This window comes from Triturus cristatus, chromosome 2_1, assembly GCF_964204655.1.
Source record: "Triturus cristatus chromosome 2_1, aTriCri1.1, whole genome shotgun sequence".
Taxonomy (NCBI): Eukaryota; Metazoa; Chordata; class Amphibia; order Caudata; family Salamandridae; genus Triturus; species Triturus cristatus.
This window is the reverse complement of record NC_140581.1, coordinates 601381577-601404282: the sequence shown is the minus strand read 5'-3', so window position 1 is coordinate 601404282 and position 22706 is coordinate 601381577. Positions and strand designations below refer to the sequence as shown.

Here is a 22706-nt window from a genome sequence, read left to right as displayed (position 1 = left end):
TCCATGATATAGTCATGATTTTAGAAAAACTAGCAAAAATTAATTATTCCATGAAAATAAGTTGAATGGATCTGCATGTTTTTCACCGGTCACCTCTTTGGAGACTAATGAAGCTTTGGTTTAAATGTTGGGATTGTTTGGGTGTGTGATGTAAAATCTTAGCAGACATGAGTCAGTGAGATGAGACTTGCGTCTTAGATAATTGACAAACAACCAATTCATGAACAGCACAGGATAGTGCCTCTGCAGTTCAATACATTGTTGATCCTAAGTATAAAAATCACCATTATTGTGTACCATAGCAAGACTCAGATGCTTTATAAAATGAGGCTTACCTTTGCTGCAGCATCTGCTCCACTTGCTTGTGCTCCTGGTGTTTGACTGGTGCCAGGGTTTGTAGGACTCGTGGGGCTTGTGGGACTTGTAGGTTTTTTCTACAAAGAGATATATGTTCATGGTCAGTCTTTGTTTTCTTGACTTTATCATGGGGGCACACATACATGTTACAAAGAAAATAAAACAATATTAATAACAAAGGAACATTAGCGTAATACATTCACGGAAAGGGCAAATAATATAAAAAAACAAGTCTAGAACCACAGCATTCAATCACATAGGTATTCAGTATTAAAGTGGAAGAGGGTGAGTTTCAAATACTAGAGACAATAATGAAAATGTGTGTGACCTATCCCCCACCACTGGAGTAAAGCTTCGCGGGTGGGGGAGTCTTACTTACTATAATGAGCTCAATATATACTTGCCTAAGGTTTTTCAGAAACCTGGCTCCGAAAACCACCAAGCGGCAAGATATACAGTGGTTTGAAAACATTATCACCAACTTGTGCTTGATGTAAAAAACGTACTGGAAGCCTGTGATGATTTGAGATTATATTTCAATACATGAACATATCGTGACATTATAAAATCAGTGGCTAGCATATTTGTACCTTTTTTTAATTTATTTTTTAAAACAATTTTATTGATGAAAAACAAAAAGGCAACGACAACACAGGCATCATAAGATCATTAGTGGCAAGGAGAATTTCTGTATGAGTGAACAGGCCATCAGTGATATGGAGTAAAATAATACAGAACACTGTACTTTGTGCAATAATCGGATAGCATGGCAAGAAACACTATAGGGACAGGGCACAGGAGACCACAGGGAGACAAAGAGCACCCACCGCCCGATCGAATCTTAGAGGTGGGCACCCGTGAAGCAATTTCCCCTGTTTCATCTCGCAGCGCAAGAATCGTCTGCCTCTCCCTCCGCAGTTCCACCGTGGGAGAGATACATATATCACCCCTGTATTTGTTCCATTTCCCCCACTTACCATCCCACTTTTTGGGGCATCCACACCCTTTGAACACCGGCTTTTCAGCCACCATAGCATAATCCATATCGGTCGCCCAGTCTCACCCGTGGCAACACCTCCGAGCCCCATTTTTGAGCGATGTTACGCTTAGCTATGGTCCAGCCCATTGTCGCCCACGATTGCTCCATCTGAGTGAGGTCAGTTGCGTCCCAAACATTGAGAAGGCAAGTCTTGGGGGAGGGGTGTATGCGTTTCCCACAGGCCCTGGATAATTGCCTGATGAGATCCATCCAGTAAGTATGTATGTGCGGGCAGTCCCAAAGTATGTGAGTGAAAGTACCAGTCAGGTTGCAGTGCTGTAAGCAGAGTGCATGCGCCCTCCTACCCAACCGACACAGCAGTGGAGCATCAAAGTAGACCCTATGGAGTATCTTTAGTTGAATCAGTCGGAGTCTCTGTGGGATCGCCACCTCTCTGGGGAAGGCAAGCACCTCCCTCCAATCCTCCTCTTCCATCACACCCAGGTCACGCTCCCAGCTCGCTCTCAGTTTCTGCATCGGGTCCGACCGATTATTTACTAACTTTTTATAAGTGAGAGAGATTGCCTTGCGGTCCATCGGATCTAGTAATAGTTGGTCTTCCAGTGGGGAGGAATCCGGAAGGGGGCAGTCTCGGGGCAGGGCCGAGTCAATCGCATGGCTGATTTGTAGGTAGTGAAAGATCTCCGTGGGGGTGAGGTGGTATTTCTTTTGTAAGTCTTTAAATGTGGCTGTCTTCCCTTTAACCCATAAGTCGCCAACCCTGGAAATGCCGATCAGTTCCCACTTGTCAAATCCCGGTACGTGCTAAGGTGTCCCAAGAGATCAGGCTCCCACAGCGGATTAGCTTTTGTGAGACGGTTATGCCACCCCAACCTGTGCTGTACAGTGTGCCACACCTCGACCGTACGGGTGGTGGGTCCTGTGAGTCACAGTTTGCGGTGATTGGTGTAAAGAGCTCTGTTATATCCCCCCTTCCCCATCAGCCAGTGATCTGTGCGAAAGTTAGGGTCGTTGTGCAGGCCGAATGCCCATCTATTGATGGGGGCGAGTTCTTGACGCCTAGTAATAAAGGCGCAGGTCTGGCAAACCTATCCCCCAGTCATACCACCCCATGGTGAGTTTGGGGAGAGCTATTCTGGGGGGTCGACCATCCCAGAGCAACTCACGCACCACCCCCTCGATCTGAGAGAAATAGGAATCGGGGATTGGGTAGGGTGCATTTTCTAGGGTGTAAAGGAAGCGTGGAAGAGCGAGCATCTTGAACAGCGATGCACGGCCCAGCAGGGTAAGGGGCAGCGACCGCCAATGCGCGACGTCCGACCGCAGACGTTCCAGGAGTTTCTTAAGATTCCGTTCGTAAAAGAGATTCTCGTCGGGCGTGAGGAATATGCCTATATATATAAATCCGTAGTTCACGACAGGTATATCATAACCCCTCGGGCTAGGCGGGGGTTCACACCGTAGGGCATATATTTGCGATTTGGACCAGTTGATCCGATATCCCGAGTGTGCCCCGAACATATGAAAGATGTGTAGCGCTCTACGTAGGGATCGTGCCGGGGAGGCCAAATACAATAATACATCGTCCGCGTAGAGCGATATACGGTCCTCATGATCATGGGTCCACTTGGAGCCCCTGATCTCGGGGTCGCCCCTCACCCATACAGCCAGGGGTTCCAGCACCATGGCGAAAAGGAGTGGCGACAGAGGGCATCCCTGTCTCGTACCCCGCCGGAGGGGGAAAGAGGTGGATCGGTGGTGATTGACTGAGACATGTGCCGTGGGATGGCCATATAATAGCCTAATCCAGCCAATCAGTTTGGGACCCAAACCCATCCAGGCGAGCACTGCAAAGAGATATTCCCATTCCACTGTATCAAACACCATAGTGGCGTCGAGGGACAGCAAAATTGCGTCTTCGTCAATGGTATCAGCCCTTCCCAGTACCCCCTGCACTCGACGGAGAGTATTTCTACCCGGCATGAAGCCGGACTGATCCTGATGGATCAAGTCAGTCAGGTAAGGAAGCAGGCGACTGGCAATTAGTTTGGTAAGTATTTTTGCTTCCACTGGCAGCAGCGAGATGGGACGGTATGATTTGCAGTCATCCGCCGGTTTACCGGGCTTATGGATCACTACTATTGCCGCGTCACGGATTTCAGGCGGCAGACGGCCCAGTTCATAGCACTCGTTATACAGGTTCAGCAAATGGGGCGCCACTGCCCCGGCTAAACACTTGAGGAGTTCGATAGGCAGCCCATTGGGACCCGTCGCTTTGCCCGAACGGACGTCCGATATCGCTTTCTGGACCTCAGCCACGGAGAGGTCGGCGTCAAGAGACTCGCTATTTTGCGGCGATATACAGGCCACCTTAATATTGGCGAGGAGTTCAGCTGCCCACTGGGCCTGAGAATTCGGGGGGACCCGATAGACATCCTCAAAATAAACCGCAAACCGGTCCGCTATCCATTGCGGGTCCGTAATGAGCGCACCATCGGGACCCTCGATCGCTGTGACCCACCGTGCCGCATGTTCTCTGCGCTCCAGCCACGCTAGAAGCTTACCCGTACGCTCACCGAGTTCATATATACGGTGCCGTGTGGCCAAGGAGCGCTGAGTAGCGTCCTTAAGCAGGAGCTGCTTGTAATCCTGTCTCTTAGGACTTATAGTATGACGTGCATCGGAATTCGGGGCTGAGGCTAAGGCCCTTTCTAAATGCAGGATTTCCGTTTCCAACTCAGCCACCCTCTTAGTACATTCTCGTCTATGGCCCACCATCCGCGCCAGAGCGTTCCCTTTAATTACCGCACTATATGCCCCCCAGATTGTGACCGCTGACTTGACCGAGCCCACGTTTTCTGTGAAGTAAAATTCGGTGTCTTGGTGAAGACCCTCCCTAATATGAGGAGTTTTCAAAGCCCATGGCTGTATTCTAATAGTGCCAGGGCACCGAGCCTGCCGGGTACCAAAGACAGCCAGTACGGGGGAGTGGTCGGATATACCACGCGCCAGAGTCGTAGGTTCAGTGAAGTCTTGTATGTCTTGTGCATGCGTGAACAGATAATCGAGCCGGGAGTAACTACCATGGACACCTGACTGGAGTGTAAAGTGTGTGTGCTGAGGGTTCCACCACCGCCATACAGCCACTATTCCCAGAGCGTCAGCGAACCCCTGAAGTGGAGAGCCCCTTTGTGGGTCGTGTCGAGGCGGGAGTCTATGACTGAGGCTGTCCATGACTAAGTTGAAGTCCCCCCCAATATCAGGGAGCACACCGGCATCTGCAGAACCAGCGTGCCAATCTCCTGCAGGGTCGGGCGCTGTAAACCAGGTGGGGTGTATACAGAGACAACATTAACCACCCTACCTTCCCACAGTCCTGAGGTTGCTGCATATCTGCCCTGCTCATCAGTCCAGGTGCATTGTATGACATACGGACAACCCTTACGGAGAAGTATCCCCACTCCCCTGGAGCCCGTTGTAAACCCAGAATGAGTGCCCATGCGGTAACCCTTCCTGTTGAGAGCCATACAGGTATTGCCTATCAGATGAGTCTCCTGCATCAATATAAGATCGAGGGCCTGACGGTGAATATATTGCAGGACTATGCCCCTTTTGATTTTGTCCCCCAGGCCATTCACATTCCAGGTAGCTACTCTAAGACCCTGTCTGGGAACCATAGAAGGACATCGCAGCCATCGACATCTGGGGGCAACCCCAGCCACTCCTCAACTCTGCATTCAATTGGGACTAGAGTACCACTGACTAGCATCTCGATGCTACATAGAACATTAGCAAGCAAGAAATTGAGATTGCCTAAAAAACATCCCCCAACAAAAGGAATTCAACTGTGCCCCAACCCTTGAAAACATACCCCCCTCCCTCCCTCCTTGCTCACAAACCCGAATTTGTGCTAACACACCCCCCTCCCTGCCTCCCTGCATAACGGGACTAGAACCGCCCGCCACCCCCAACATGCAGAGCACCTGTCGCCCAGCCATGAACATATCGAGGAAACGTGAACTGCTCCACCCCAACACATGTACTGACAGTTCATCGGTACCCCATCCCCCAACCCGACCCAACTCTCATCTATGTAAAGAACACTTAAATCAGTTCAGGCAGCTAATGATATTTGTACCTTTTTAACTGAAGGCTCTGGGTAGAGGGTAACAGTAGCCAAGGCATGCGTTTGTCTCAGACAAAGCTTTGAGAGGTACAGAAACAGTATTTTGACATGAGCTGAGCTCTACATGTTGACCCCACAGTTAAATTCACACAACACTTTTGTGCACCTTATACGCATGTAAAGTGTGAGTTTTGTTGTATGTATGGCAGATACAAGAGGGTGTCTTCTGGGTACCTGTGGTTATGAGCTGTATCCTTTGATGTCGAAGTAAGCAATAACTATAGAATTGTTCTTTGTAGAAATACGGGACTTTTTGGCTATTTGAACTATTGGTATTGTAAATGACAATGCCTTTATTATTGCAGGTCTCTTAAGGCATTGTCATTTACAGTACCAATAGCTCAAAATCTCGCAATGGAGGGACCTATTGCATTGCATATGCTTGTTGGAAAAGTCACGTTGAAACTACAACTGGAAGTTGAACTATTACGTTGAATTTACTTGTAATTAGGGAATAAGTGCAGAAACTGTGTTTCTGCATTTTTCCCACATTTAAACGTGCAGAGTTAACACTAATATTCTAGTAGTGTAAAAAGCACAGATTTCCCAAGACGTTTTGTGGATTACCTTATTTTTTTGATATTGCTTCAGTTTCAGCTGTCCGTCAAAAGACAGCATTCTACACAATACTACGGAAAGAGGACTTTGTACCAACCTTTGCTAGTGATTAGATGGCTTTTTTGTCAATCTCAGTTAGCTCTTCTTTATTGGATGGTTCCCCTCTGTATTCTGTTTTTGTATTGATCCTGGAGGATAGCATGTTTTGAGTGGATAAGGTTTATATTTCTACTGCTGATGTTATGGCGCTATGTCATTCCTCTCCCCACAATTCTCTGTTTCTGGAAAGGTTTTCTCCAAGTGCCTGTATCATGCATGCAATGCAATATTAAAGGCACCCGAGTTTCAGATATTTGCAGCTGTGTGCTTGTTGTGTCTAGAGCGTGGGCCGATCAACCTGAATTCAACAGCACACATTGTTATTTGACCTTGACAGCTTCTGCACACAGTGTTCAGACTAAGGTCGCGGTGTAAGTCTAGGGATGTGGAAAACAGACCGTTCTTATGTGAAGAAAAAGCAAGCAAGCAGTTTTTCTTATAATAACAGCTACCTGTAGTGTTGTGTGCAAAAGCAGCAAAGTGGCAAGATGGCGTTTAACATCTTAAACACTTATATTAACATAGCAATGTGTGCAGGCAAAACCCTGTCTTCACCACACAACCTGGGAATTATCCTGGACTCCGAGCTCAAAATGGACCACCAGATCAACTCCGTCTCGTCCTCCTGCTTCCACACCCTCCGCCTTTCAATTGGATCCCCCTCGAACACAGAATGACCGTCACTAACGCCTGGTCCCCAGCAGACTCAACTACGGTAACGCACTCTACACCGAAATAAACAAAAATCTCACCCGCAAGCTACAGAACTTCCAGAATGCTGCCGCAAGACTGGTCCTCAACCTGCCAAAACACTGCCACATCTCCCAGCACCTGCGCACACTCCACTGGCTCCCCATCGAGGCTAGAGTCACCTTCAAGATGCTCATCCACGCTCACAAGGCCTTCCATGACACCGGACCAGCATACCTGAAAAGCCGACTCAAATTCCACGCACCCCTTACAATCAGCCCAGCTCTTCTACACCAAGGTCCCCTGCACCAGAAAGACTAGATCGGGAGGCCGCTCCTTCTCCGTTCCTCACGGCCAGAGCCTGGAACACCCTTCCGCTCCACCTCAGACAGTCATTGCTCCCCATCTTCGCAAGAAACCTTAAAACCTGGCTCTTCGACAGACCCCCTCCTTGAAGGAGTGGAACCTGAAGCCCCCCCCCCAACCCCCAGCGCCTTGTGACAACTTACAGGTTAGTAGTCGCGCTCAACAAACGCCTGATTGATTGAATGTATTAGATGATGTCATCATTTGAGATGTCATCTATGATGACATTTAACATGATGTAATTTGTGAAGTCATAAGTAGTGCATGACGGAAACACAAGTTCTTGTTAATTTACTGAACCATAACTAGTGAATTTCAGTGTTTTTTAGGTTTTCGTTTTGTAACCATAACTGTCCTTTAACTTTGCTTTTAAGCAAATGTAAGACTTTTTTTAAACATACTTTATTGTGTTATAAGCACACCTAACAATAACTTCACTTTAACCTTTGTTTTTCCTGTGAATTTCTGTTTTTATTCCACATAGACCTATTTTTCAGGCCTCAACCTCTGTTACAGCTAATCATCTCTGCACAAATACTTTGGTTGAATGGAAAAAAAATGGAAAGGATAGAAACCACTCTATCGCTGACAGAACGTGTACAAACTCCCTTGTCCGAAAGGAGTAGAAAAAACAGTGATCTAAGAATTGCTCTGTTTCCCACTTCTGTATTCCCCTGTCAGCCTGTAAACCTTCCTGCTGTGTCATAGTGCATTTTTTTGTTTTGATTCCAATCAGCAGATATGGTTTCCCGGACCTTATTTCCTGTTCTTTCCCAGTAAATATCTTTACAACAAACGCCGGCCATTAAAAAGTGAAGACTGCTTGAGCAATAAAAAAGACATATTTTGTTCATGTTAATCGTACGTACAAAGTAAACATCAATAGCAGATTCAGAGAGGATGGGAAACTGGGAAAGAAAGAAATCAGTTGCTGTCCCATCAGATCAATGACAAGCAGATCAAAGGTAGCAGCTAGAGACATGGGCAGACTAGCTGGCCCAGGCGGGCCTTATCTGGGATGCAAAGCTAAGTATATATTTATCACACTTGTTCATTGGACGAGAAGCATCTCACAATATGTGTCTAGCATTGGTTTAGTGAGGAGCCCCTTCTCTAAGGGCAGTGAGTCTTGGTGGTCCCATCCCAGTTCGTTCCAGTGCAGAGCATGTTGGTCATTATAAACTGTAGCACAGCTTTCCTTCCACGGGAATTGTGAAGTGCCTAGAAACTACAGTGTGCGCTGAGCAGAAGACCTGAATAAAATGCAAAAGTGGTGAGAGCAGCTGTATAAACTGGCGCCAGAAAAGCTGATAAAATTACCAAAAGAAGCAAGTTCCAGGTAGGAAAATATAGTAGGGAAACTGAGCAGTGAAATTTCCGCTTTCTCTCCTGCTGCGGGTATCTACAACAGCAGGTTGGAAAAACAGACGGGGGCTTGATCAATGGACTTGCTGTAATTAGACCTCAGGAAAGCTTTCGATGTGGCACCACGCCTACAAATAGTAGGCCCGCTGAGTAGGACTGGAAACAGAGTAATGCTGCCACATGAGTTAAAAACTGAATGATAGGCAGCGACACTACGGTAAACATTCAGTTCTCATGTGGAGTGGCGTTGGTGCCACAGGGATCAGGTTTTCCGAGAGTCTGGAAGATCAGGGTAGCTATTTTCAGATCTGGAGGCCTGCCGTGGGATTAATGCACCAGACGGAGACGGTCAAATGAGGCATGAATACAACCTAGCGGGGTTGTCCGGGAGGTGCAGATATGTTTTCATGAAAGAGCAAAGTCGAACCTTTCTCGAAAGTCATACCTTTAGAGCTCACACCCAACCAAGTAGGGACATGAGGTCTTCAAAAAACATCAGACTGGAGGGTTTGTAGTTATTATAGTAGATGATTTCAGTATGGCTAACCAATGCAGAAAAGGTATGGAGAAACAGCGTCAAAGTCCGCAGGGGTCAGATAGCGCCTAGAACAGACGCTGTATCAGTGCTGTACTCATCATTAGTAACATCTCATCTGAAGTACCGCATGCAGATTCGGAGACCACGACTCCAAAAGGATAAAGACGGGTAGTAGGCAGTCCACAGATGGGCTTCCAAAATAATGTGCAATCTGGAGAACAAGCCCCATGAACACTGGCTAAAGCATTTAGGGCTGTGCTCGCTAAACAATGGAGAAATAAATGGGGTATAATAAGGCCTTTTAAATCCTTAAGACAACACATTGCAACGTAGAAAACATTCTCCAGTGGTAGATCCTTCATGATACAGGGACAAAATATGAGGCTGGAAGGAGAGGGGACTGGAAACAACTCAGGAACAACTTTTGGATCTCATCTTTTTCAGAGAACAAGCGTTTAAAGGGAATTGGGCGTTCTTCAAGAAGAGTTTAAAATACTGTAAAAGAATAAATTAAATTTAAAATGCCTGGAAGAAGAACAGGGAAACATAGACATCACACAGTAGAGGTTATTCAGTTCAGAATTAATGGTATAGAAAACACATACTATATGGCAGCATGGCCTGTAAGGCAGGGGGACATGTAGAAGGGGTGAGCCTGTCCCGCCTCATCTACCCCGATTCTATATGTTTGTTTTTGTATTAGATTATTAGGTTGACGTCACTGTAGCTTCGAAAAGCTCTGTGATAGCATTGAAATGACTCAAATGTCACCAGATGTTTCTTAAGTGATAAAGACTGCAGAACAGAGAAAGGAGACTCTCGTTGAGTTACTGGGTTAAGAGGCTGGAGAACAGAAGACCGCTACCGAAGGAATTATTCCGTGATCAACATAACGGATATAATATAATATAAATATAATACTATAATATTGTATGTGCCTCTCCGAACAGAAAGTGATCGAAACATCGCTAAGACAGCCTTTGGAAACAGTACTGCAATTCCTTTTAAAGCATTACTAAATATTTCATTAAGTGGTGCTTCAAAAGTTCAATTTTATTTATTGAAATTTTCTCAACTCCAGCATTAAAGTATCACAATGGACAGCTGAATAATGCTATACCCCAGACTGGCACGTGCCTGCATCCCACATTCCAAATAGTGACCGGTGTGATGGTGAAAGTCGCACAGTTCCTATGCCAGGCCTTTTAACCAGGTAAGGCTCCCCCTACAGTGCCCTGCGAGCTGCGGATTTACATCAGTCTAAAGTCAGCAGAGTAAGACCGTGTCCATTCCAGCACTCTATGACCGTTTCACCCACACAAAGAGAGAGCTATTTAACTAAGCACTAGATACACTCAGAGAATCGCCACCGCAGCGCCTAAAATAAACAAGAATCGAGGATGAGGCAAGAGGCAGGAAATGCGTCCCAGGCTCAACAATCAATTGACACAGCTGACGGATTGGAGAAACACAAAGAACGACAATTCCCGAACAACTTTGCTAACACATTGAGTAATGTAACTTGTGCTCATTTTAAAGCGCTCCAATACCTTCGGGTAGATTAGGCGCTATACAAAACTGAAAAAACAAACAAGAAACCCGAATAATTTAATAGCTGTAAGGACGAGTGTAGCACAGGAAAATCAACCTTTTTATGTCAGTTGAAAAAAAAACGGCAATCATCCTTACAATCTCAGGGTCCCATGAACGTGGCTTTGAGAAACCTCAACCTCAGAAGAAAGTGGAAACAGGTGTTCTTGATATGCATCTCTTTTACCTTAAAGCTTTGAAGATTCTTTATCTAAATCCAAGAATAATACAATATTAAAAAAAAAGTCAAAGTAAGACAGGTGACCTAGGCACCCATCTTTGCAGATGCAGCACAATCCCCTTAGTGCAGGAATAGCACAGTGACTCAAGCACCGCCATCTTTCTAGAAAAGTGAGTGGGCATTTAAAAACTGCACCTCAGGGAGGCCAGCTGAGTCCCCAGTATTACCTCCTCGTAAGTCTTTCTCGCCACCAGTTACAAAGTGAGTTTCAGCGCTACGCTAAAGCCCTCCAAAGCAAACTCAGCATCCCATGCCTTCCATCCCAGCCCAACATGGCCGACCACCGTCACCCTTGACCCAGTGTAAGGGGAGAGGCGGTCCATCCCACTACCGGTAGAACTACCAAGCCCCAAGAACTAATGAAGCCGATAGAAAAACAGGGAGGGAGGGATGGGAACTCATATGGCGAGGAAGACAATACTCAGAGTAATGAAGATTACCGGTGAGTAACCGGGGCATTATCCACCCATCAGACTACTCCTGTCCACTGGCTGCTTTCGGGCAAGCAGGAAAGGATTTCCTGTGCTACCAAGTACGAGGCCAGCAACTTCTCTGTATTATGCTGAGCCTGTCCGACATAGAAACATCAGGGAAATGTTGATCTGCTACTGGCTTCTTGCCATGTCCAACACAAGTGTATTCTTATTACTAGAGCACTGATGAAATAAGACAGGAATGCTGGTGGGTACTGCCCAGTGGATGCCGGATGCCCGACGGAGCAGCTTTTGTTAATAGTCTCGCACTCTTGATAATTTTCATGCTCGTGTCAATGCGATGACTGACACCTTTACCCAGTGTGACACATTTCGAGGGCCCTGATGAAATCACATGTTTTCCCTGTATTAGAAATTGAAGCATCGGAATAAGTAGAAACAAATGCTGACTCATTTGGACAGGCGATTTCTTCACCATTTTACGAATAGATCGTCATACTGCTGCATTTAGCAATAACCAGACTAGCAACATGACATCATCAAAGCAGGACAACTTCAAACTGGGCATAAGATTTGCCCGTTTTACTGTGTTTATGAAGTCATAAAATGAAGCAATAACATTCAACCTGAGGTTACCGCTTTTTTCTCAAAGTATACGGTACACTTAGGTGCCGATTCCGATCCCGGAATAATTTTCCCCGTACGACTCGTATCCGGTCTTTTTACCGTACGAATCGTACAAGTAGCGTACGGGGGGTTCGACTCGTACGTACACGGGTGTACATACACGGGGGGTGTACATACACGGGGGGCTCGACTCGTACGTACACGGGTGTACATACACGGGGGGGTGTACATACACGGGGGTTTGACTCGTACGTACACGGGGGCTAGGGGGGTACGGCGCGTACTTACGGGGGCTGGGGGGGTACGGCGCGTACTCACGGGGGCTGGGGGGGGTACGGCGCGTACTCACGGGGGCTGGGGGGGGGGGGGGTACGGCGCGTACCAGGCCCCCTAGTCTGGTCGTTTCACGGCGTACTTCGCTTTTCCGGCACTTTTTGGGTGCCGTAAAAATATTGCCGTCCGGACTGCTGTCGGTTCGATTCGTACTTCCTGGGTCGTGAAACGCTGTCTGAGAGCGTCCCGACGTCACGTCGGAGCATTCCCGGATCACATTCGTATGTATATTTTCGTCGGTCGGTGTTTTGTACGACTCGTACGGAAATGGTGTTTCCGTGCGAATCGTACTTCCATGTTTGTAATGTTTTTTTCCCGGGTACGAGTCGGACGGAGAAAACGCTCCGACCGACCGTTCGTACCCGGTTTTCCAGGATCGGAATCGGCACCTAAATGTGTAATTCTTAAGATAGGACTCATAGCCCATGTAATATGTGTAACATGACAGGCTGGTTCATCATCATGTATGATTAAACGCTGGGGTTTGTAAATTGGATAAGATCTGTACTAAATTCAATTTGAATTGTTCAAGGTAATTGTTTTATAAGGCAAGTAACCTTTAAACACATTTTAAATTATGCATGTATATATCTATATCTATAAATAAATAAAGACATTTATTTATATATATATTACCTACTGGCGGTCGCCAGTAGGTAGTTATTGTTAGGACCACGTTTCCATAGGAAATCCGCAACATTCTATTTTGAATAACTTTGGCGCCGGTCGACGAATCCTCGCGAATTTTTCAAAATAGGTGGGGCGCTACGCTCCGCTCCTACCCTGAAAGTCTCGGGGGGATTCGTCAAGCGGGGGCTGAGATAAAAGGGGGGTCCCAAAACGCGTTTTTCCCATGCATTTTTCCATAGGACCTTTAGACAGGGCTACAGCCCGAACGGCTGAACAGAATTACTTGAAATTTGGCAGAGAGGTAGTCCCTAGGTCAAGGAAGTGCCTTTTGTAGGTTTGGTGTAAATCTGTTCAGTAGAATCTGAGAAAATAGCCTTTAAATCAATATATATATCTGTGGCAGCTTACCGTGCGCTTACCGTGCGCTTACCGTGCGCGTACGGTGGCGTGCGCGAGCGCGATTCTGATTGGCTGTTAGATCTTAGTAAACATTCGAATCGGTCAAAACCAGGAAGCGGCGGCCGCCATTTCGTGTGTTTCACTCAGAAAAAAAAGAGTGATATCTTGAAAAGGGGGCAAGGAGGAGAGTTACAGACCCCCTAACACTTGTAAGGGGGTCAAAGAAGGACAGAAAAGTTCAAAGAAAACATTTATTATTTTTTAAAAAAAATCGCGGGGTACGCGTACGGTAAGCTTACGGTAAGCTTACCGTACACGTACGGTAGAAAAAAAAATAAAAAAAGAAATAAAATTCAGATTTAAGAGTTTAGATATTAGGGGGCTCTAAAAAGAGCCGTTGTGTTTATGAAGTGATTTTTTAGTGGTACCTACAAGTAAGTACCGATGCAGAGTCTAAGGTTCAAGAGGAAGACTCTGTTCCCTTCATCATTGAAGTGCACACCATCTCCTCTATAAATGTCTTGCATGTCGTAACGCAAGTTGTTGTGGTAAATGGAACCCATACCATAGTCACGGAGGAAAGCAGAAACAGATTTGTTGACGTGCTTTCTTGCTTTGTCAATCTGCGGACAGAAATGATTGGACCAGTTCCATTTTTGCCTTTGGCATATGTTAGAAAACACAAAGGCAGTTTTAGGAAAAAGTGAAAACAGTTGTGCAAAGGTGTCCTTCATAAGCATTTCCAGACCTACCCCAGTCAAAGTGCCTAGGTCATTGCCACCACAGTGCACTATTATGAGGTCAGGGTGTTGGATTTGCATGAAGGATTTCACCAATGGCATCAATTGGTGCCACTTTAACCCTCTCTGACCAATCCATTTAATGTCTACATTTGGCAAAGCAAGGTCTCTCACCATACCTGTTTTCTCTGCAAACTTTTCACTCCAGAAGACATAGCTGTGCCCTACAATCCACACTGTGAACATCTTCCAAGGAGATCTGGATGCACTCAGGAGGTGTAATTCAGTAGAATGGGAAAATGAAATGAAAGACAGTTTGGAAATGGAGGAATACTTATTTTTTTCATAAAAAAAAGAACTGATTGGCTGTTTCATACCATTCTAGAATAAAAACTAGGCTGTATGTGTAAATTAATAGAAGCATGTTTTGTATTGGTACAGAAAAATGTGTTACCAAAGAACAGTACTTTGGATTTGCTGTTAGGTTTGAAAAGTCAAGCACTCTTGCTCTGTGGAATTGAAACATTGTTTGGCGAACTTCTGACCTAACTCCACACAGCAGTGTTCCATGAGCTGTTGCTATGGTAGCAGGCAGAAGTCAAGTTGGGGGAAGGGTACTAGGCAGAAGTCAAGTTGGGGGAAGGGTACTTTTGGAAAAGGGTTGGTTTTCAACCAATAGAAATGTGTGATTACATTTGAAAACAAGCATTTACAATGCAATGGTCTCGGCATTGGTAAAGTTAGAGCTATTGGCATTGCTCATGACATTTTTTTTGTTTATGTTTTTGTTTTTAAAACATTTCAAGAAACGGCATTGTTATTTACAATGTCAATAGCTTAATCACTCTCCAATGCGAGACCTAGTGCATTTGCACCCACACACAGATTAAGCTATTGACATTGTAAATAACAATGCCGTTTCTTTACATGTTTTAAAAACATAAACAAAAATAATGTCATGAGCAATTCCAATAGCTCTAACTTTAACAATGCCGAGACCGTTGCATTGTAAATGCTTGTTTAGCTTACCAACCACCATTACGTTCTTTTTATTTTTTAATTTATAAACTTCCTTTTAGATTTTGTGCTCAACTAATACTTCTGCGTCCCCCTAGTCCTGATGATGACCGCACAGTAACCAAGAGGTCGAAACGCCATCGACTATGGACAAAACATAGACCCTTCTGACCCCACTCTTGAAAATAGCTCTTGGAATCAAGAGTCATGAGTCTCCCTCATCTGTACTTGTCCCTTATTCACCCATTCTGCGCCGAGTGACCCCCGTCAGAGCACCTTCTTGAATACTCTACCTGGACTCGCAAATAAGTTGTATTAAGTAATATTTTCTGTGGTTTTTGCAAAAACATTGACGAGTATTTTCTTCACAAATCTTTCCTAAATGTTTCCTGAGGGGATAGATGTTGCATTCACTGGTTAAATACGTTTATTATCCTAAACAAGTCAACAGTGAACCGCTGCGGCGCTGCACGAGGCATCACCAACGTTACCAAAGGACAGATATATTTGATTTACAGCCACAGAGGCCATTTACAAACTGCTCCCTCGTTTCGTTTTTTAAAGTGCGTGCTCTAGTTTTCCCTTTTACTGCTGGCGAGCTTTATTCCGCTTCTTTCATGTGGTCGCTGGACAGGAACATCTGAAGTGAATACTTGCACTGCTATCGGCTCCGTGTGTTTGCTTAGCTTGTAACACTTCAGTTTTTCCTTTCAGGCCTTTATGAACAACTGTTTGCCAGCGTCCCGGGGCCTGCTGGAACTGGAGCCGATCTCGAGCGCAGCGGATGTACCTGCCTTGCGCCTTTGAAGTGCGCTGGAGGAATGCAGGGGTTTGCTGGGGCCGCCCTCTCTCCCAGGCATGCAGGGGAGCTGCGGGGGCGAGGCGTGCAGAGTGAGCGGAGTGGACAGCTTTCTGAGGACAGTGAAACAGGGGTATGTCTTGTGCCTTCGCTGGGCAGACAGAGCCATGAAGGTGGTCCCATCACACCCATCCAGGCAGGACGGGCACTTCAAAGCACAGACCTGCTTTAAATGCACTAATTACCGCGGCATATTGCCTGCCGTCCAGAGTGATATTTATAAAGGAGACCCGCGCCCGAGGATTAGAGAGGCGTAAATCACCCAGATAGGACAGCTCACTCCGGCACGCATCAGCGCGCACCAAAGCAAGCACACAAACAGCTGAATCCGAATAAAGAGATCAGGTGAGGGAGCAACGCCGGGACACCACCGCCTTTCTCCGAGGCACAACAGAAAATGCCTCGGAGGAAGGGAGCGTCCTTTTCGGATTGGGGGGCGTGTTTTGCTGTTGTCTCCTCCCTGAGACTTCTCGCAAAAAACACGCCCCCCGATCCGAAAAGGACGGGGCTTCAACGGAGTGACTGGACCTCTTCTCCAGTGGCTGGCCAGCATTTAAGAGGCCAGCCAATGGAGAACAGGAGAGAAGAGGGGCGGGTGCAAGCCCCTCTTCTCAAAGTCACTCCAACTCATTAAATCTCGGAGCGAGACTGCGCAAGCGCAGCCTTTCGCAGCCGAGACCTAAAAAGGGGGAAGCACTGAGATTTGAAATTAACATGTATATGTGTGGAAAAAGAGAGGGAAAGTTTGCCATTATCTGGTTCTGCTGAGAGGAGAGAGGTGTAAAGAACAGAGATCCTGGCTCTGATAATCTGCTGTTTGAGTGCCACATTTCTTTCACAGCTAACTAATTTTAAAGGTGAGTTTAGAGTTTGAGAGGGGATGTATATGATAAATTAAGAAATGAATAATAGAAATGGAATTCCTTTTGTTGAAGTTGTGTTTATTATTTTCTGTTTTGGGAGAAATTTAAATGTGAGGAACATGTAAAATAATATGGACTATGTTTTCAAGATAAATTAAGGTGTACTGGTAAAAATAAAGAATACTTTAAGGGTTTGAGGTTGGACTCAGTAATGCAAATACATACAGCATCAGTAAGGCTGGTTGCCCTTGCTGGAGTGTAGGCAGTCAGCCAGGTTACACATGGTGCTAGTCTGAAAAAGCAGTTTGGACATGTGCTGTTTTAAGAATCTGAAAAGTGGATTCAAAATGTGTCAGTCTGTAAAAGTGTTTATCACTTGCCAAAAAAAAGAGTAGTAAGTGTGCTTTCAAAATGGCAAAGAAATTTCGTTTAGTGACTAATGTGAAAACATGAGAAATTAGAAGGTCTCTTTCTTCCACTTTATCTCAAAAAGATTTTTAAAAATTAGTTAATTTTTTTCTCAAGGATCTTGAGATGTGGTAAGTGATTTTTAGTGTTTTTTTTTTTTACAAAAAAAAAAAAATACGCTTACCGTGCGCGTACGGTAAAAAAAAAATAAAAAAAAGTTTCAAAGAAAAAATAAAAAAAAGTTGAGAGGTAAGGTTGGCTCTTATAAGAGCCGTTGGGTTCATACAGGGATGGAGGAAAGAAAGAATGGGAGTATTATGAGCGTCTACAAACATGCTGGTCTATCTTATTGTTAATAAGGGGAAGACTGATCTCCCCAAAAACAATAAGACCACCACATCTTGTACACCTCATTTCAACCCTCCCAAATCGAGGGTTGGTGTCCACAGGAAAAGAAGAAGGTGATGCTCCAACAACAGAGGAAGGGCTCAGCTGAGCTGCCGATGATGTACTCGGCTGAGCATCTGAGGCTGGGCTCTGGTGACTTACTGAAGAGTTTTCTCCAGTATGTCGAGCAAAGGTCCTTGGGTGTCTGTCCTGGAGGTGTCTCTTCATAGAGTGATTTCCAAAGGAATATTTCTTCCTTGGATTTCCTCTTGATAAAACACGACCACAAAGTATGCAAGTGACCAATTGAGCATTCACCTTTTTCTCCCCCTCTGGAAAAGTGAAATACTCCCATACAAAAGAAGTCTTTTGTTTCCTCCTTCTCTGGATCATGGTGGTGCTGCTAGCCTCACTCTCAGAAGAGGTCTGCTGTTCTGCCATTGTATCCCAATGTCAATCCAGCTCCTGCTCCTAGAGAATCACAAGCAGAAATGAGGGGAATGGGTGTGGTGTGGGAAGAATCTGGAACTGAAAGTAGTTTCAACCAATGAAAAGTGTTCTTTCAAGCAGTAATGAGGGGAATGGGTGTGGTGTGGGAAGTTTCTGGAAGTGAAAGTAATTTCAACCAATAAAAAGTGTTCTTTGTAAGTCACATGACCTACCGTGCGCGCACGTGACGCTTACGGTGCGCTTACGAAGCGCGTACGTCACACTCGCGCATGCGCATTACACGCCCCTGCGTAACCGCGACGTTGCTTACGGGTGTACGCGTACGCCACGCACGTATCGCGTAGGCGCGCTGTACTAATGACGTCCAGAGCGCGTAGCGTCAGCTTACCATACGCGTATCCTACGAAGCGCGTACCGTCAGCTTACCGTACGCGCACGGAAAAAAATGCATAAAAAAAAAAAACCTTTCCATAATGCAGGATATAGTACATATATTATTTTATACAAAGGCTTACAAAAAATGACAAAAAAAAATTTGCATTTAAAAAACCGTACAAATTCACTGAAAAAACCATGGGTTTCACACACGTTATAGTTAGAAATTAGCATTTTAAAAACCTTGCAAATTCACTGAAAAAACCATAGGTTTCACACACGTTATAGTTAGGAATTAGCATTTAAAAAACCTTAGAAATTCAATGAAAAAACCAAAGGTTTCACACATGTTATAGTTAGCTGGACATTTCACTCGTAAAAAACCAATGAAATTTCCCCGTTATAGTTAGTTCAGCTAACTATAACTCGCGCGCCCGCAATGCACTACTGATGACGTCACATATTACATCACTCATGACATGGTCACTGACATCACTCATGACATCACTGATGACATCTCAAATGACATCACTGATGACATCACTGATGACATCATCCTTGTGAAAGAGTAGCAGACCTCTTCTTCCCCTAATATAACCTTTAATACACACATTCAAAAATAGAAACTAAAATGTTCAAAATAATGAACATATCAATATCAGTTACAACAACCTATTCAGTAATTCTAAGAACCACATACACATCCACTCATTCACCAACAGTCCTCTACAGTCACTCATACATGTACTCACTCATCATATGTATTCATACACCTATACATCCTGTTACACAATGCCACTCATCCATAGAGTTACTCACACACATAGTCACTCATGCTAATAAAGAATCAAACATCCATTTACTTGCATATACAGTTATACACACACCACCACACCTACTTCTACAGAAACTTACACATACTTAGTCTTATAAACAATCACTTATAGAAACACATACTTATTCATACAGGAACTCTTTCAATCTCTCACTCTCACATATACTCACTTATATACACCAATAGTCACATATACTAGTTAAAAACATATGTAGTTACTCATGGAGACACTATTGAGACAGTCATTCACTCACTAACACACCCATGCACACACTCATCCACCCATACAGTCCTGCACACATGCTGTCTTCAACACATACAAATAGTGAGTCACTCATTCATGCACCTATGCACTACGTAATACCCCCCACCGAACCATACAGACACTCAGACACTCATACTGACAAAAAACCAACTAATAACCTATATAGACACTCATGTAGCTACTCACCAACCCATGCAGCCACTTATACACAAAGTAAGAAACTGATACAGATATTTTCATATTTAAAGATTACTCAGTAAGCCATGTATTCACTATGATACACTTAATCAGTCAGTTACACTAAAAATACCAATTTATTCTTCCATTGACCTTGAGATATACATAAATATAAAACATATTTAATTTTCAGAAAAACACACAATCACAAGGATGATGTCATCAGTGATGTCATCAGTGATGTCATTTGAGATGTCATCAGTGATGTCATGAGTGATGTCAGTGACCATGTCATGAGTGATGTAATATGTGACGTCATCAGTAGTGCATTGCGGGCGCGCGAGTTATAGTTAGCTGAACTAACTATAACGGGGAAATTTCATTGGTTTTTTACGAGTGAAATGTCCAGCTAACTATAACATGTGTGAAACCTTTGGTTTTTTCATTGAATTTCTAAGGTTTTTTAAATGCTAATTCCTAACTATAACGTGTGTGAAACCTATGGTTTTTTCAGTGAATATATATATAGATATCGATATATACACACATAATTTAAAATGTGCTTAAAGGTTACTTGCTTTATAAAACAATTACATATATTATGCACATATATATGTATACATTAAAGTGCAAATATTTTATCAGTCATAAAAATCCTTCCCAGCAATATTCCAGCTTCAAAAAGAGCTCAGTTCAACTAAAACAACAATTGAATCCTAATGGGTAGTAACAGCACATTTGAAGGAAAAGGACCAAGATATATCAGAATAGATGGATCACAGATATCATCAGTGCTTCTAAAAACAAAAAATAGGCATTAGCTACACTGACCCCTCCATGTAACATTTAACTGCCCATCCGGAGTTGCTCCCACACCCTTCATTTAAGGCTCTGCAACCTTAATTTCAGTCCTGGGAGTTCTTGTCAATATTTTATCAGGTAACATTACCTAAGAGGTGGAGTGAGTGGGTTATCGATTTCTTTCCCACAATTTATGCTGTGTTTGTTTCATAAATTAAGTGGGAAATTAAATTCAGAGTATAACTTTACTTGCCTTATTGTCACTGTTCAATCCCTGGAAATTGGAAGACTTTGCAAGAGAGTGAAGATAGATTTTGCTAGTCTGTTTGTGTTGTTCCACTCATCGGAGGCTTTAAACGTAGAGCAGACAGATTCATTCAAGACCAACCAGACATTCTGGGAAAAAAGATAATAGCTCTACTTTTTCTTCCCAGGCAGTAACAGCGGGTTACTTTCTTTTTACGTATATCATCATATCTTCTGAGAGTTCTGTTTAAGCACTTTCCCTTCTGATCCCTGGCGCTTGATCATTCTGTTTAGCACTAACATAGGGCATCTATATACATCTAGAGATTCAGCATGGATCTTATCGCTCTTCTCACTAGTGTCAATGATTAGAGGCAATAGAGCCTAATAAATGATGTAAGCCCGATAAGTTGACGGTTGCTTTTATGCCCACATTGTTTACATTGGTGTCGTAAGAGAAAGATCTAATGAATATTACGTCTAGATAAGATTCTGCAACCTGCAGTTTTACATTCCTGATCTACTCTTGTCATCCACTTGCAAAACACCAGTATCCTGGTGTTAGCCTTGACCACAGTGAGATCATCAGCTACACTATAATCTTGCAGAGCCAAGGACATGTGATGCACACCTATTGGGGTTAAGTCCAGCAGTGCACGATTATCTGCATGTACTATTGTACTATGTATGCTTAACCCATTTTAGGACAAAATGAATTACAGGAGATCAGCACAGCAGGCAAATCTACAAAATAATCTGCATGAAAAGGCCAATACCAGGCAATTCCTGATGGGGATCTTTGCAGCTAATTTCCAAGATAATTTTATTTGATCATGTACCCAATTCTGAGAGGGCAAGAGCTGTATAATTGATAACAGGTCCAAGATTATCTTCCAGCGCCTTTAGCTTATTCCCCAATTAGAATTGATAGCTGCCGTAAAGTCTGCAAAACAGCAATATAAGGCGTTAATGCTCACTGGGCCTCTTAAAGACCTCCACAACACCAGGAATTATCAACTGTGAAACACAATGGCTAAAATCCTGCTTGTTTCACTGCGGTCATTTGGTGAATTATCGGCCAAAAAACTCAAAAGTAACAAGATGATTTGTGTGAAGATTTTGTTATGGTGTCGGAAAAAAAACATTAGTCAGTGACAGATGGTGTGTACGTGAATCGTTTATAAGTATGGGTTTTATTTACCCACTGCCGTGCGTCAGGGTCTTCCAACTTGAAAATCCATGTAAAAATAGACATAATTAGGCTGCACACTAATCTGGGTTACAGCCCAATATACACCTCAGTAAACTATTAGGGCCTGCTGTCCTACTTGGATTTCAGGAAAATATAAACTCTCACCTTCTCCTATGGAGATCAGTTCTAAGATCTCAGAATCCTGTATGTATACATTATCTTCCCCCCCTATTGGACCTGCAGAAACCTCTGCCAGGATCCTAGCACAATGGTCGTAATTAAGGCATGTCTACATTTATCACATTAACTAAAACTTTCAAATTCCCTGATGCTTCAAGATTTATGTTCTTCTGTTTCTTTTCATAAATATTTAAGTTTCAGATTTCATTCGCTTGTAAGTCAAGTCATCTTTCGCATTTTGAAACGTACATACCCATCTGTTATATCTTCTTGGAAATTTTCTCTGATTGAAACGTTCTCTATCAAATAAGGTTTCATTACCAAGTTTGTATATTCAATTTAAAATTAGGGGCAATGAGGCCATAGAGTGGTCTATCAAATACTCCTTTATAACATTCTAAAGCAATTCATTATTGGAATTTCAATTGTTGGCTCTAGAGCTTGAATCACTGTGCCTCTAAATTCCATGACAAAGTCATGATTTTAGAAAAACTAGCA

The 22706-nt window shown here is 44.0% G+C and overlaps 1 protein-coding gene across 14 annotated transcripts in view; it reads right to left on the bottom strand.

Annotated features, from left to right (window-relative positions):
* Positions 1-22706, bottom strand: part of CAST (calpastatin) — a 564844-nt gene that overhangs the window by 399536 nt on the left and 142602 nt on the right. For all 14 annotated transcript variants that reach the window (XM_085632507.1, XM_085632509.1, XM_085632510.1 and 11 more), the window contains exon 4: positions 336-434. In XM_085632507.1, the coding sequence (XP_085488633.1) occupies positions 336-434 (99 nt within the window). The remainder of the gene's footprint in view (positions 1-335; positions 435-22706) is intronic.